This window comes from Akebia trifoliata, chromosome 6 (assembly GCF_017979445.1).
Source record: "Akebia trifoliata isolate Shusen 1 chromosome 6, ASM1797944v1, whole genome shotgun sequence".
NCBI classification, from domain to species: domain Eukaryota; kingdom Viridiplantae; phylum Streptophyta; class Magnoliopsida; order Ranunculales; family Lardizabalaceae; genus Akebia; species Akebia trifoliata.
This window is the reverse complement of record NC_141380.1, coordinates 28,609,093-28,626,870: the sequence shown is the minus strand read 5'-3', so window position 1 is coordinate 28,626,870 and position 17,778 is coordinate 28,609,093. Positions and strand designations below refer to the sequence as shown.

Below are 17,778 nucleotides of genomic sequence, written 5' to 3'. Positions count from 1 at the left end.
ACACATATAGTATGTTTTTCCTTGAGTTATTTTTTGTGGGTCAGTGTAACCCAAGCCACAAAATTATGCTGGCTATATCAAATATTTTTAATTGAAAGAGAAGAGAGATGAATAGCCATCAAAATATCATGATAAATTGAGAGAAAATTAAATTATTAACAAGCCAACATGAAAACCCACTACACTTCTCACCAATCCAAGATGTCTTTGTTTACTGCCAAAATAAATAAATAAATAAGGTCTTCTTATAAATCTACCCAGTGAGAGAGGTTAAGAAGTGAACCTCATTTCAACAACAAAAAAAAAAAACTCAAGAGTTGTGATTACACCATTGTTGTTGAAGCACAACCAGATCAAAAAAAAAAACCAAGAACCCAATTTCAACACTCTCTCCCATATGAGGCCTCATCAAGATGAATCCAAGAAGGTTTCAAATGGTTCTTTGCATAAGAAGGAGAATATGGTCAAATATAGAGAGTGTAGGAAGAACCATGCTGCAAACATCGGTGGTTACGCTGTCGATGGGTGTCGAGAATTCATGGCTTCCGGAGAAGAAGGAACAAGTGCCTCCTTTGAGTGCGCCGCCTGTAGTTGCCACAGGAACTTCCATAGGAGGGAGGTGGATAACGACGATTGTTCATCGAATTCATCTACTAGGAAATGAATTTCTTTGTGGGTATTTATGATTTTACTTTGTTTTTCTTGTGGTATTGTTGTTGTGAATCTGTGATGATTAAGATTGGTTTTTGTGTGGGTGTTCATATCTTAGACTGTGTTAGTAATGGAACTAAGGATATAATTCAAATTTTCTTGCTTTTAAAGTGTTTTGAAGGTAATTCTAAAAGATCCAAGGGTTGTGAATTGAAAGTTTGAAACTTTGTAACATATTTACTTTATATATTTTAAGATTTATCAATAAGTTTGTTTTGTTTTAAGGGGTTTTGAGTTGTAATTATGGTTTAGCTTCTTACATTACTTTTGTATGAATAACTTTTACTTGTTTGGATTCAAATCTTTAGATGATGATGGCATGGCCTTGAAAAATTATTGTATTTTAGATGTGGTGAAGACTTGTAAAGAAATGGGAACAAATGGTTGGAATTGAGTCCAAATTTTTGAAATAGGGTTTAGATGATGATGCTTTTGGGGAAAAAAAAATTGGAAAATGGAAGCAATGTGGAATTGAAGAAGAAAAGATCAAGAAGATGTTTGTTCTTCAAGGTATTTTGACGTCAATGTTATCGTTAAATATTATTTGTCCCTTTCAGGTAGGAAGAAAAAAATTAAGAAAATCAGTTCATGACAATTAACAAACACGTTCCCAGTATACAACGAAGTCCAGTCTAACTTTTATAGAGGTTTATAGTTGAAAATTCTGAAGAAATTGATTTCTTATCTTGAAAATTAGGTCTAAAATCTGAATTTATAGAGGTTGATGTGACTATCCAAACAGTTGCCATGACTATTGCTTCAACAACCACATTTAGAATGGTTATGATCGCTTGGATGATAATGGTCCATGTAAAAGGGTCACACCCTTTTGGGTGGACGCAAACCTCCAATGTTCAACCTAGAGGGTTGCACCCATTCCCAAGACCATAACTTGTTTGATCATGGTCAACCTGGTTGATTTTTGGTCAAATAATGTTGACCATTCGTCATATCGACAATCAACTTAAGCTAACTACCATAGTCTCGTAGCCAATTTGATCGTCCAATATTCGTGTGGGTTGGGAAAGTTGTGGTTTAAAGTTGGGATCTACATTTTTTTTTTTTTTTAAATCAAAAAAGAAAAATTCATTTCCCTCCAAAATTTTGATTGATTTTAAAATAATAACCAACATGATAATGGTTTTGAAACCCCAATACAACTTGAAAATTATTTTAATAATATCTAATACATGAAATATATTATTTTTAGAGTTAATTAAGCAATAATAGGAATGGTGATTAAAATTACACATTGTTGTTATATCAAACTTATAATATTATAGAAAAATTCTATTGTCCAATCTCGTTGAACTTCGACAAACGATTGGTTTGAGAGATTTTCCTATGAAAATTGATCTCTGAGAAACCTATGTTTCTTCTCTCCTCTAAAAATATTGGAATCCAAAAGGTCCACAAATACAAAAGGGAGAATTCTACTGTGTCTAAGAAGGGAAGAGATTCTCTTGGGAAATTGTTCCCTACTGGTTAGGGATCTCTTCTCATTTCAGCCATTTGTTGGACAATCACTTGTCCCAAGTCCAAATGCAGCTGGACATTACTAAAGAGCCCTAATTAATTATACTCTGACTACCCCCACATGGCACACTCAATCAACTTTCTTGACATGACAAGTTTGGAAACCGTATATCTAGAGGATCTATGATTCTCAAACTTGTCACGTCAGGAGAGTTGATTGAGTGTGTGGTGGGATAGTCAGATTATCACGACTCTAATAATAATTATTTGTATGTGCAAATGAGTGTTGGTTTAGTTGACCATACTTGAATTAACATAAGACATGAATTTTGACATAATTTATTAATGAAAGGAGAAGATTTATTCAGCCAACTAATTTTTTTTTAAGGTAAGAAGATGATAATGTTGGGTGTGTTAGAGAGGTGAGAAAAAACTTTAAAGCAGCCATCCCGCTTCAAAATTTTGAAGGAACCTTCTCCATTGGATTAATACAAAATGAGTCATTTTAAATATTGGTGAAAATGTAGGGGCGTAAAATATATACAAAATGCCACGAGTCTTATAATGAGGAGGGTTCCTTCAAAAGTCGGATTCTAGAGAGGTGGGTGGCCAGGTGAGTGCAGTTCAATCTATTAAATTGCTAATTCCATTATCAATTAAGGAAGAATTAATTAGTTTAATGACCAAAAAGATATTACCTTAATGAGGGAGATCTATAGTGATTACAAAGTAGGCCCATTTACAACCCTAGATCCAATGTTGGTGAGGTAGAAGGCCATTGGCACTTGCACTTGGATGATTTTTTTATGAGCATGTGTGCACATAACTATGGACTTCCTTAATATAAGGGCATTTTATGAAAAATGCCTGACTACTTTGGAAAAATATTGAATTTAGCCATGCCTTGTTCATATGTACAAGAGGGTTATGTAACAAATTTAGTAAAAAATAAAATAAAATGGTTATATAGTGAACTGTTATATTTGCTATTTACTTATTTACCCTTGTCACGAATCTAAATTCAATTCAAGAGTATAAAGGTAAATTCATCAAATTGTTTGTAACATCTAAGGCCTTGAAGAAGTTTGAATAAAATACTCATTGGAAAACTTTTCTAAAAATTATTTTTTTTCCAAGACATTAGGTGTTATTTCGGGTACAAGAAATTAATATTACCCTTCTTGACAAAACATAAATATAGCTCTAGATAAATCGATGAGATCATGCTATTGGCAAGTAATTTTTGAGGTCGTGATAGATATATCACACCACAAACTTGTCAATATCTCCTAAGATGATAATGAATTCAATTGAAAGTGAGCTTTTAGTTGGTGCTTCAAGGTTGATGAAACTAATTATATCTATCTAAGTTGGGCAAATGAAACTTCGAGAAGTTAGGTAGGCTTAAGGGCAGAGAGACCAATCCAACAACAATATCAAAATAGAAAACACGAACCAACATAATCAATCCCTAGCTTAGTATCAATCCATTCCGAAACTTCTAACCTATATATTGAAAAATGTTTGGCTCTCTTTAAGGCCTTCAAACGCCCCCCTTCATATAATCCAAGCAAGGTAACAAAATCTCTAGCTGGAAAATTAATTGCGGTGTTAGCCGCTATAAGTTGATTTGGTTGAGGTGACATCTCACTCATTATAAGAAATTTTAAGACAAAACCCTTTGATGACTATATAATTACTCTTGGATGTGAAACTTTACCTACTTTGATCACATTATAAATGATGCAAAATTTGAAGAAAATGGAGGATTCTTTGGCAATCAAAGCGTAAAAGATATAACATGCAACATTTATGTGATTTACTATAAATTAAAAAGGCCGACTACCTTCACTAATGTTGCCCGCTATTCCCTTGCTCGCTTTGCCAAAAAAATGTGATTCACTATGTATTTGATGCATGTTCCTCAATGAAATTATGATTGTCGAGATAAATCCCAATGAATCCTAAATATTTAGTGGCGAAAAATTAAAACTCATCATTGAATTTCTTGATGTGGTCATTATATTATTTTTAGTGGCAAAAATACCATGTTACCACTAATACCATAAGCTTTTAAGAACGCCAAAATCCCCCCCCCCCCCCCCCCGAATTAGTGACACATTTTTGTACGTTGTTACTGCGACTTTTGACTTATTACTAAATATTGATAATATAATATTATTTTGTCCATTAAAAGTTCCGTTTTAGTGGCAACTTTTAAACCATGGCTAAAAAGTCGTCACTAAAACTCAATTTTCTTGTAGTCCTAGTCAACAAAGAATAAAATTTTCAAATATTTAGTCTTATTGTCTAGGTTTAAGGTCATATTAATGAGAATTTACTTGCTATCCAATTTAAGAGTTTTTTTTTTTTTTTTTTTGTTGCTTATTGCCGGTATCCCCCCCAATTTGGTTGAGACTAATCCCATGGTCACACGTACTGCCCTCTCGGAAAGTCCTACATGCAAGTGGTTGAGTCGAGGGTCAACCAGACCCTAGTGGGTGGCCCCAAGGAATTCATTTCTTGATATGGATTTCAAACACTTGACCTACCCTTCCTTAAAAGAAAGAAAAAAAGGTTTAGTTGCAATTTAAACACCCACCTTAGAGAGTCATAAATTGTTATATAATATGTACGTGAAACATACTCTTAGGGAAAGAAAATCAATTCTTGTAAAAAATAATCTAGAGAAAACCTTTGATGGTGTTTGATTTCACTTGGAAAAATGTCAAAAGGAGATAGCTTTTTATTTTGGCAACGGGGCTTGGTATTCTATTGACTCACCTTTTTCTTTCCTCTACTTAACTTATGAGGTAGATAAAGAGGACCAAAAGTTTCTATTCCAATTATAATTTCAAACCAATCAAGAAAACTGTAAATAATAGAACTTTTTTTTATTTCTTATATTAACTTGAAATGAGATATTCATTATGATTGAAATTTGAAGAATTGAAGTACATCTGAAACCATATCATGTGGGTCACATAATACAAAATCTTACATTCTCCACCATATTTATTGCTAATTTTCTAAAACAATTCTTCTTGGGGTTCAACATTTTAAATAGAGTACAAACGATCCACAAATTTTGAAAAATATTTCAATTAATCCTTTAAATGTTAGTAATCATAATACTAACAATTAAGCAAGACCACTATTACGAGTTATGACAGTTATGCATAAATATACGACATATTCTCTTCACGTCGTACTACTCCAACAACCCACTAACACAGCTCATAATTAGCAAATTCATAAGTTGTTGCCTACAAACACGATGGTCCCACCGTCATGTCTTATCAAGACATTTTTTGTTGGCATACATAAATGAAAATGGAAAAATTTAAGAACATCTTATTATTGTTAGGAATCTATCATTTCTCGAGTAATTTTCATTTTATTGTGATGATTGGGGTCCATTGGAGCCCTCATTTGAATGGGTTATAAGTCTCCTATAATCTAATCCTTCAATTTAATCTTGATCTCTCCATGCTTGGATGTTTAGATCCATTACCTAATTGTTGTGGAACTTGATATTACTGGTCAACAAGGATGTACTGTAAATCAAGTCACAACTAGAGGGTTTGTGGACAAATCCCTCGAAAGAAAATATCCCAAGGGTATTTTCTTAGTTTTACTAATATTATGTAAAACCCTAGTTAGGTTTCCTGGGGTATTTATATTTCTCTTTTTTAGTGAAATGGTATAATCTATAATTGTGAGTTTTCTTTTCATAGTGGAATTGGTGGGATCCATGGATATATCTCAATATTGAGGGAACCACGTAAAATTATTGTATTTCTTTGTGTGATTGCATCTTTCCTTATGTTTGTTTTTTTTTATTTGTTTTCTTGTTTTGATTGTACCTGATTTTTTAACACTAATTCTATCTTAAATGTCTTTGGTGATAGAGAAATCTTTGTCTCAAAAAAGCTTCTTTGCATATGTCTTACCTTTTTCCTTTTTTTTTTGATGGGTGAGTTGGACTTGAACCTACGACCTCAAAGTTGTTTTGCAATGTGTCAAATCAAATGAGCTATGGGTTTAAGTTCTATGTCTTGCATTTGTTAATTTTTTACTAATTAAATCTTTAGTCCCACATGGAACACGAAAATGATATTCATTTGGTTAATGTAGGATTCTCTCAATTCCTTCAAGTTGGAGTACTCCTAGGACCATTATAGTCTCACATGAGCAGACACACACCTCACCGAATCAGGTCCGATAATGGGATGTGAGTCATGGGAATGTGAACTGATGAGTTAGCTTTGGTTTATGATCTATTCTTTATTTTATTTTTTAAAATTTTAAATTCGGTTAAAGAGGCTCTCATTCTCTCTTCATTTATACTAGCTTTGGTTTATGATATATTTTTTACAATTTTTTCGATACATTTGAGTCATCTTGTTCAACAATGAGAAAATGAACCATACTTTTAAATCTCGTCTGATATATTTGACTTGGCTATCTGTCTCGTTAGTGGACGATACCGAGACGTATTGGATGAGTCATCTCCGTCTTGACGAGATTTAAAACCATGCTTTAATAACAAATCATTTGGATCATTAGAATACCATTCATATTTAGAGAATAAGAAGGTGGTTGAGGTATTGCAATAAATTCTCAACAACTTAGCTTTAGTATCGATAATCCCAAATCCTGAGATAAAGTTTTAAATCTTACGATTCATCATCAAAGCATGCCACAAACTTGATGTTTGTAATAGTCCCATCAAGTAGAAAAATATAAATAAAAATAGATTTTCTTCCCTTCTCAGTCATTCTTCATAAACTCAATGTCCCAACGGCCTTGGATACTACAAATCTTAATTTACAATTATGTGTGAGGTGGGGTGGATAGATTTAATGCAATTTTATATGGAATTAAATGTAAGAAAAGGATTCATTCAGCTCTTGACCTCAATTTTTGACATACGCAATTATGATGATGTGTTTGAGGTAGGTAGGGTTGGGGCAAAAGAAGTATATAACAAGTAAAGGTCAATGCATTTAGATCTACTAAACTACTCATCTCCTTATCCACCAAGAATAGACTACATTTACATTCCTCTACACCTAACCAGTGTGATCCAAGTAATCTCATTAGTTAACAAATATAAAATGGGGTTAAAAAAAATCTGAAGTCATTGTCACGAGGATTGTCTAGTTTAATGACATTGATTTACTTATTAAGGTAGTCACCAAGTAATTCCATAGCATGCCCAATTAAAACCTTACATCCAATGTTCCTTAGAGAAGACATTGGCTTGTGCATATGGTTGATCTCTAATGAGCATAAATGTCTGCAAAAAACTAGGGATTTCTTGGTCATCAATCACCATCACTTTGTATTAAATTGCTCTAATTTCAAAACATTTTTTATGGTATGGTCAACATGCTTACCATGATACTTACCCCAGTTGCAAAATGGTAGTTGAAAAATTCCTGACATATAGTGCCCCATATAATCTCCCTCAACAAGTTTTTAACTCTAAATAGAATTATTTGGTGAATAAAGGATTCATGTTGCTGCCCCTAATATCTAAGATAAGATGTGCAAAAGATCATTTTCTTCCAAAGTCTTATGGATGGAAAAATCAAATATTATTAATTATTAATTACATATGAAATTTGAGTAAGAAATTGTATTATAGTGTGCAATGTGTAGATACGTGAGGTTCAAAGATATTTTGACCTCATCTATATGGGTTTAGGACTCGTCATCATTCAAAGAGTTTAAGTGTGAATGAACATCATAAAATGAGTTTTGAAATACTATTTTTTGACTTGTAGTGACTCACAATCAATGGATAAGGGGTTAGGTCTACCTAAAGACTAGGTAAGAAGATTTGTTGAAAGACAAGGAAGGTATTAGACACCTTGTCCTACCCATCAAGTAACAGTTACCAAAGCATGGCCACAAGTGAAGTAGAAATTTTTTATTTTTATTTTTTTAAAGTTAAAGGAGATGTAAGAAATTAATAATCAAATGAACAATAGTTTGGTTTGTAAAGCCACCAAATAGACAATGAGCAAGTTAAATATAGAAGAAGGTGCTTGCTAAATTTTTTTTTGTGAGCTTGGGACTTAAGTGAAAACTAAAAACACTTGTTCCTGGGATGCGACTACTCCTTTGGAACATGGCAGTTGATTTGAAGAAGATTGATGATCATCAAAGACAACATGAATTGGTAGTAAGAAATACAATGGATGGTGAGCAACACAAAAACTAAGAACCTCCAAACCAGAATTATGAAACTTGCTCTTAATGCGCTTGTGTACCATGTGTGGGTGGAGAAATGCAGAAGGCTTTTTAGGAACAAATACAAACTGGTCCTAGAAAGGCTGATTACCCAAGATGTCACCATGGCTGGGCAACAGGAAGGGTTGAAAATTGAGGACTCTCCATTTAATAGAAGGTTGATGGACCTGTGGAACATAGATGTTGAATGTAGTACTAAGGCCCCTTCTTATTACAGTTGGGTGAGGTCCTCTGAAAGATACTTCATGCTTAATCCTGAAGGCTTCGTGAGAGGTAGCAGAAGGGGAGAGAGAGCTATATTAAGAGACCATGAAAGAACCTCAATATGTGGGTTGGTTTCAGCACTTAAGCTAAGTCAGTGTTGGCTCACGAGCTTCAAGCGTTGCAGAAGGGTGTGAGGACGGCTAGCAATGCCAACATAGGGAGATTGTGGGTCAGAATGGATTCTAAAGTGGTTGTAAGCTGCATCAAAGGTGAATGCGACCCCTTTGGAGTATAACTATGTTGATTAGACAAATCAGAGAATATATGTAAAAGTTTGAGGAGGTTAACATTGACATCTACTATAGTGAATGTAACAAGGCAACATATTTTCTTACCTCCTTCCTCAATACCAATGGACTGATATACTTAATTTTTTATGTATTCTCAAGAGAGCTCAAAGAAATTGTTAGTAAGGATGTCAATGGGCATGCTTATGAAAGAATGTAAGACTTTGGGCTTTTCTGGTTGGGAGTCACCCTAACCCCCTCTTAATTTTCGAAAAAAAAAAAATCTACATGGATTTCATTCTTTTGGGGTCCCTAAGCACTTCCAAACTCTTATGTGCTCACTTTGGGGTAGTTTTTTGTTGGTTTAATCTATGTAGGTTGTATCCATGAGTTGGACATAACTTTGGAAGGACTAAAATCTTATGCATGAGAATATTGTTCTTATGGGACTATTTTTTGTTGGCTTAGTAAGTTAGGTGTAGGTTTAGAGTGACCTCCACCTTTAACATTTAGTCGTTTAGAAATTGAATATTATGATGTGTGTGTGCTCAAAGTGTATGGATGGGGTTCTCAAAGAAACTTATTACATGATTTATTAGAGGGGAGATTACCTAATGTTTAAGAATTACTCTTTTTCTCTTCTACTATGGAAAGAAAAAAAAAAAACTTAAGAAACATAAAGTACTTGAAATATGATTAAGGCCTAGAAATTTGTTTTGAAGGCCCAATTTACAAAGACTTTAAGGATAAATCTTACGTTAAAACTCCTAATTAAACATAATACATTCATAGTCCATGTTTATCATGTTTCCGAATTATTTGTGACTTTTGGCTTAATTTTGATTATATATTTATGATAGGTTCAAAACACGACAAATAAAATGACAAAATGAGAGTAAAAAGAGAGTTTATTGCATTCAGAAGCCCACAACCAAGACGCAGGCCCACTAGAGTCGCGGCACAGTGAAGAGGTACGACGGTGTGGTAAAGGTGGTGAATCACACCTCGGGATTGATGTGACGTGTTGATTGCATAAAGGCATTCGAAATAGATTAAGGTTGATCTCTTTTGTAAACATGAAGATTTTTTATTGGAGATAAATCCTACCTAACTCTATAAATAGAAATTAGACTAGAGTCAAACTATATCTTTTCTCTTCCCATTCTCAGTTTTTAGTTTTTTATGTTTTTAGTTTCTGTTCAAGTTTTATAATCAGAAGGAACAACTGTCAATTTTCAAAATAAGATCAATAAATAAGCATATTTTTCTTAATCTCTTCTATTTTATTTATTTTTTAATGTCTTCTTTTACGTCTCTTGCAATGATCTCTGACTAAACCCCCATTAAAGAGGTCGAGAAAGTCATGAGCAAGACAATCTTGTTTAGTTAATTTGTATTGAGTTTTTGTGCTTCAAAGATTTACATGTGATAATGATCAAGTGTTTAATCAGTAAATCTATCCTAGGTTATTCTTATCGTGATGGTTTTAACTTAGATGAGTTCAAATAAAAGCATTTTCTATTAAGAATGCTTAGATAGTTCTTTCTGATTTTGTTATCTAAAAGTAATCACTTCTATTTTAATTAATTATTAGTACTTTTAAAGATTCAATATTCTGATCCAACAACATTAGATTATTGGTTAGATCAAGATAAAAATCAAACACAAACCATTAAATAAAGGTGATTGTTTTTGGTGGATTTTACTGGTCTAAATCTCTTTACACTATGATTTCATTTTTTTTGTATTTTTACTATTTTTGAATAGTTTAATATTTCAACAAACCAGTTTTAAATTGTTTACTTTTCTATTCGTTTTCAATTGAAGTTTATAATCATCGTTGTCTTTGTGGATCAACCTTTGTTTGCCAAGGTTTTATTAATTTATTTTCTATTTATTTCATGCGATAATCTATCGATGGATAAAATATAAATGGAATTGAAATAATAAGTGCTTGAAATATAAATGTTTACTAATAGCTTATTATAGACTTATATGAGAAGATTACCTCACATGGAAGGATTATTCTTTACCATCCAAGCCATTAAACTAAAAAAGAAAATATTACATTGCTTGGAATTTAAATATACACGAAATAATGGAAATAAGCTTGACAAAAGAGGGAAATTAAGGGAGATTAATTATTTAAAAAAAAAAATAGAAATGTAAGTATCACACCCTACCCTAGTATTCTCTTCTTCTTCTTTTATTGTTTTCTTCTTCTAAGAAGGGTAGAGAATCAAATTGGTAGAATTTCAGGGTGTTGGAAGGTTTTAAGAAGCGAAATGGAAAGAATTTTAGATTGTTTGAGCTCTCTTTCTCAAATGCCTTGAATGAGTTTCTTATTAATAGATTTTTGGGAGACCCTTGGAAATAAACTTATCCAAATTCTTCAAATTCCCAATATTCTCAAATAAACTTCAAAGAATGATTACAATTTCCCTTCAACATCTTGTCATTGATGGTCTTTTACTCACCTGAATCTTAGCAATCATGATGATCAAGGGATAAGATTGTAAAAGCCTGCATAGTTCCAAAAATTTTTAGGAGAGGGCTAAAATTGTCCAAGACCTTTGACTTTGGGTCAATCTGCAGAGAACTAAGCTAAGTACCATATAATTTGGTACTCGATTTTTTGACTTTTTAACTGCTTGCCTTGAAAGAATCTCCTATAACTTGAGGATAGGGATGTCTTTGCACACAAGTTTAAAAGAATTTTCTTGGTTGGACAAAAGGGTCATAGTCTCTTGAATTCGGTCAATTTACAAGGAATAACATGAAAACCTTCTTGAATATTGATCAAGTTTAGGGGCATAAGAGTAAATTACCATAATTGAGTCTTGACAATATGATGTTAGGGAGGTAATTTAACTCATGTGAGGACCAACACTTGACTTGGGGTCAAAATTAGAAGAAGAAAATAATGACTAAAAGGTTCAGGCTTGAGATTGGGGGGGGGGGGCTTTATGCAAAGGATAAATAAGAATAAAAAAGATTTTCTTGAAGAATAAATCATTAAGAGGGGGTTTAAGAAGTTTTTTCCCTTAAGCAAATCTTGGGAGCACATGTGCTTTAACAAACTCAATTGAATAGGCCTTGGGTGGGATGTTGGAATGCTATTATTGCTTGAGTCGATGACTTACCCCAGGTCCAAGTGAAAAATACATAGGGTCATAGAGGGCTCACAGCCTTGAGGAGAATTCCTCTAGGCTGTGGGTACCCTATGGCCTTGCCTATTTTAATCCTTTAAGATCTTTTTGGGAGAGTTAGGTTCTACTAAAGTGGCCCCATTTGATTGAATTGAAGGCTTTGAGTTGGGCTTCTCTTACTGGACTTCAAGAGTTTTCAGGCTCGATTTGGACAAATTGGGGTGTCTACACAATGTATGTCATATTTGTTAAATCACGATTTTGGGTGACCCATTGGCCTACACGATTTTGGATTTTATTCCTTAGTAGATTCTATTAAATTAAATAAAGTCAATAATTAATGAATCCCAATAAGTTATAATTTTAGAAAGATCATCTTTGAGTTTTAATAAGAAAATTTGATGTATAGGATGTTATTCTTATTGAATATGACAGTATACTTTCTCTTCTTAAAGAAGCAAGTAAACAATATCCAATGGAAACTAAATTAAAATAAAATTCAAAGCTACTTACAGTGATTTATACGAAAAAACAAAAAAAAAAAATTAAATGAGAATAACATCCTAAAGTTTGACTCTATGTCCTTAAGACAAGATTCGCTCAACAATGATACTCGCGGTCTTTGGCGATTGTCTCCTTGGATATAACGATCTCATTTTTGTGATAGTATTACTTCAAACCACAGGAACAACAAAACAACTATGATTTGCACTCTCTCTATGAAACTAGTACGAAAAATGATCAAGAAAAATTATGTAAATGCAATGAAGGATAGACTATAAATAAAAGAAACAAGACAGTTAAACACCTATTCATGGAGGAACATGGCTATTGGAAAGGTACACAACTCTTTAAAAAGGTATTGTAACTATTATCATTTAATATGCACGTCTTTGAAAAGGTACATAACTCTTGGAAAAGGTACATTTAATACACCTATTTGAATAGGTACATAACTCTTGGAAATAATACATTAAATAGACCTTTTTGAAAAAGTACATAATTCTTAAAAAATGTATTACAACTCTTAACAATTTTCTTTATACATGACTATTATGAATATGTTTTGTAACTACCCATGTGATTGTTAGTATGAATCCAGATTTTGAGACAAACTCAAACTCTAACTTGTCATTCATTATTCCAAAATGAGAATCCTACTAAAAAAAGGAATTATGGGCCTTCAACTATCATCTATTTAAAAAGTGATGTAGTGGAAGCGTGTGAATCAATAGATTTAAAATGAATTGAGAGATTGTGTTCAATGGATGACATAAAACCAATTTGAATCAATAGATTCAAACTTGAAACAGAAGGAAAAACCTGAAAAATAAATTGAAATGAAAGAAATAACTAAATTCAAAATTTATTGAATGAATTGTTATCTCAAAATTCGTATTTGAAGTTTTTTATATAGATAGTTTTATCATAACAACTTAGAATCCTTTTAAAATACTAAAAAGTAACTTTCCTAATTTATTTATAACATAATAACAACTTTCTAAACATATTAGGATTCAATTTGGACGCTTCTAAGCATTTAAAATTATAACCTAAATAGTAAAAAATAAATTTAGATAAAAATAGAAAATTCTTAAAGAATTAGAAGCTAATTAAACAAAACAAAAACTTTCTAATTTTAATGCTTATAGAACAAGAAAACATCAAAAATATAAACTATCTAATTCCTTTTGTCCATTTCCTCTAAATATGCCAAGGCTATTTGGTCTTCATCATGTAGATGTAGATGTCCTACATCAAGTAGGGACTACATCCCAATTAGTGTGAATCGCTAATCATTCAAGAGAAATTACAGGGTTTTGTTTTTTAGAGTGATCTCCATCAATGACTACAAACCCGTAACTGTTCTGAAAATAGAGGAGTTAGTTTGGAATCTAGGAAGAAGGTTGAATCAATTGGATTCAAAACTTTGAGGCATTGCAATTTATTTTACAGGTTTTCTTTACTATTGGTTAATTGTCTCAATGGCACAAGGTACGCCCTCTTCAACTTTTGAATTTAGGTTTACTTGTTAGAGAAAATTCTTGAGAGATATTAGTGATTCCATCGATCTTGTCAATAAACTTAGGTTCATGTGGAATGATTATGAATAGTGTAAAATCTCACAATATTGCTCCGACCTCATGACATGTAAAGTTGACACATCGTTTGTTACGAGGCAGCATTTTACATGCACACTAAGTCGTAACCTTTTTTTTTCTCATTTATTGGAGAGAAGGATACTCCCACTTGCTTAGAAAAGGTGGATATGTATCCCTTCCTTTGTAACCTTTGTAGTTCTAAAAGGGGAAAAAGAAAGAAAAATAAGAAATGCATGTCATGCTTTTCCGACCTCATGACATATGTAAAGTTGAGGACATCAATTGACATCCTTTTACAAGCACACTAAGCCAAATTTGTTTCCCATTTACAAAGATGGAAATATGTATCCCTACCTTTGTAACTTTTGTAGCTCTAAGGGGAGGGGGAGGGGGAGTGAGTGCACAACATGAAAAAATCCTATATTTGATTAATCAAGACCGTTGAATTTCATAAAATTTGATGGATCAAGTCGTGGAATTTTGCATTGTCAAATTTTTTTTCAACGGATTGAAACCGTCAAATTAATGGTGGATGGGAGAAATTTGATGGCTCTACGCCGTCAAATTATTTTTTGGGACCATAAATCTAGCATACAACATTGAAGACTTGACCATTAGTGTTTTAAAAAATAGATGGTTTGGCAATTTTGGTAATAGAGTTGGTTTGTTTCGAATGGAATTGGGATATTGTAAGGTCGTATTTGCATTATTGCTCACTTTTGTTTATGGGAATTGCATAAACGGAAGCTTTGGAAGCGAAGAAGCGCGTTTGAGGAAATTATCGTTGGCTAACCATGTTGAAGAACTATTGTTTTAGGTGGAGAAACTCAAATTATTGTTTGGTAAAATATGATCAATGCCGATAGCAAGTCGAAAACATTGAACCCTACGATACCCATATAAAATTACTGCCCAATAAGCCTGACCCTTGATTTATTAGGTTCAGATCACCAACTGATCCTAAAATATTTCAGACTTACTTCCCAATCCAAGCCTTGTCCAGTGTTTTGGGATCTATCTTGGTCCATTAAAAATTCAAATTTGAGAGATTACATTGTCACGCCAACTTTTACTAAGAGCACCCCGATTCATATGATGGTAAAAAAGAAGAGATATTTATGAAAACATGCACGACTTTTGTTCTAATTATGGTTTCAGTTCACTGTTCATTTTATATAAGAAAACATGCACACTGTTCACCTTTATGCATCTACGAACTTGTTAGTTTAAAAGTGACAAACTTATGAATTCGTAGATATTAAAAGTGACGAACTTACGAGTTTGTAGACACGTAAAAAGCGAACAGTGTATCAAAATCAGAATTTTGGCAAATTCAGTGCATGATTTGGAGATTCACCAAAAAAAGAATAACACACATTTTGGGAGTGCTCTTAGTAAAAGTTGGTGTGTCAATATAAGATATCTTTCATCCTAATAAGAATCGCTAGTAAATGGACCTTATTATAGCCTATTGGGCCAGTTAGGCCCATTGTTGGCCTTGACAAAACACAAGGCTTCCCTATTCTCTTGCCTGCTTTAAGGGTGATTTAGGCATACCACACTATATTTTGGTGAATATTTGAGTTACCAAGACATGGCCCTCTGAATCTTGACGTCAGTCTTCTCCTATGGATTAATAAAAGTGTCCAAAATACCCTTTTCTTCAAATTGTAAAACACAATTGAGAAATTTACCAACTCAAGGAAGAGAGATCTAAAAAAATACAATGACAGTACACATTCCAAAAAAATCACATTATTTTTTTGTTGTTGTAGTAATTATTTACCTTTTAAAATAGTAAGATAAGAAGGCAAAATTAGTGTTTCACAATATTAATATCAGGGGCATTTATGATATTTACAAACAACCTTTTAACAGTTTTTTTTTTTTTTTTTTAAACTATTTTTTTTTTAATACCAAAAACTCTTTTTTACTGACTTGGTAAATAGTTTGGACTGTGCACTGTACGTTCAGCTAATAGGACATGGACCTCTTTTCCCAGCATCAATCATCAAGGATCTTGATTTTAGCACAAGAACTAGTTTTCAAATGTATCAATCATCCCTTCTTGAAATAATAATAATAATTCAACTTAGAACATTTTGGAAAATTGTGTAATTTATCTGTAGAAGATCTTCGTGATTGGTTGTAGTCTATGAACAATAGAAATATAATGGATGTCGTGAAGATGGTTTTCATGATGATATTTGATTTGATATCCGATAATGTGATGATCGACATTATGATAACTTGGTCAACGTCTTCATCATCATAGTCATCATACCTCCTTAAATTTAGTTAGCGTCTCCTCCTTGCATGGTTTTAAATCTTGTCCAGTACGTCTCGGTATCGTTCATCAACGAAACAGATAGACAAGTCAAATGTATCGGACAAGATTTAAAACCGTGGTTCATTTGTCTCACTGTTGAACGAGTTGGCTCAAATGTATAGGAAAACTCGTTCGAGACGACTTGGTCTTGTTCATGAATGAGACGTCAAAACAAGTTTTAAAGACATGCCTCTTTGTGCTTTTGAAGATCCAATTAAAAAAAATAAAAATACTTCCTAACCTCGGTGTTGTTATGCCCTTTTTTAATATTTTTTTTCTTATAGGATTTTGATGCTTTGATACCAAATGTTAGTTTAGGAATCAAACATCTAAATAAAAGGGTTGACTCACTCAACGGGAGAATAGGCCTCTTTATTTCATAAGTTACTTTGAGCAACTCCAAGGGTAATATCCAAAATGACTATCCATAATGGATAGTCACGTGTTTATGGATAATTATTTTGGATATTCAAAGGATATGCATTCCAATCATGATACCCAAAATGTTTAATAAATATTTTTTTTATTCAATCCAACATGAAGATGGAGATGAATAGTGCATTGGAGACCTTAAAAATCCAAAATGACTCTAAAATAGAAATTGGGGGATGGAATCTTCTAGAGCAAAAGAAAAAATGGAGAATTCAAACATGCTGTTCATTTTGGTGCAAGATTGAAAAGTTTATTCTCCAAAATGTAGAAGGAGATGGTGTTTGCATTGGAGACCCTACAAATGACTTTGGCTCTCCAAAACGGTACTTGAGAGGGGGATGGCGATTAGAATGGAGTATGCGTTGGAGTTGCTCTTAAGCTTCCTAGAGTTAATTACACCCTTTATATAATATAAAAAGAACAATCCGGATAGGAAACAAATCCCTTAAAGAAAATAAACTTTAAATAGAAAATAATCGTTGATTAATTGTAATACCTAAATAAATAAACATTATTAATGTAAACTACCAAGAAGAGGAGAATAAGTATGAAAGTATCCTAACAAGTTTTCTACATGGGATAAGGAAAAGTTGAAAACGATAGATTAATGAAGATGAGGTTTCCATAGATAAAAAATAAGTTACCATAAAGATTTGAAAAGCTTGAAGATAAAAGATTTTGAAAGAAAAAACAGAGGTTTCTTGGTTACAAGTCAAAGACAAGGGTATTAGGTCATTTTCATTAAATTTGGGAAAAATTACTTAAACGACGCTGACGGAGGGACTTTTTTCTAAATAGTCCCTTAATTTTGGGCGGTCGCTTAATCG

At 32.7% G+C, this 17,778-nt stretch overlaps 1 protein-coding gene across 1 annotated transcript; it reads left to right on the top strand.

Annotated features, from left to right (window-relative positions):
- The first annotated feature begins 245 nt into the window (after window positions 1–245).
- On the top strand, window positions 246–935 carry LOC147400647 (mini zinc finger protein 1-like). Its single transcript, XM_086444532.1, has one exon. It carries the CDS (start codon window positions 398–400, stop codon window positions 662–664), a length of 267 nt encoding a protein of 88 aa, XP_086300658.1. The 5' UTR covers window positions 246–397; the 3' UTR covers window positions 665–935.
- Window positions 936–17,778: the final 16,843 nt, after the last annotated feature.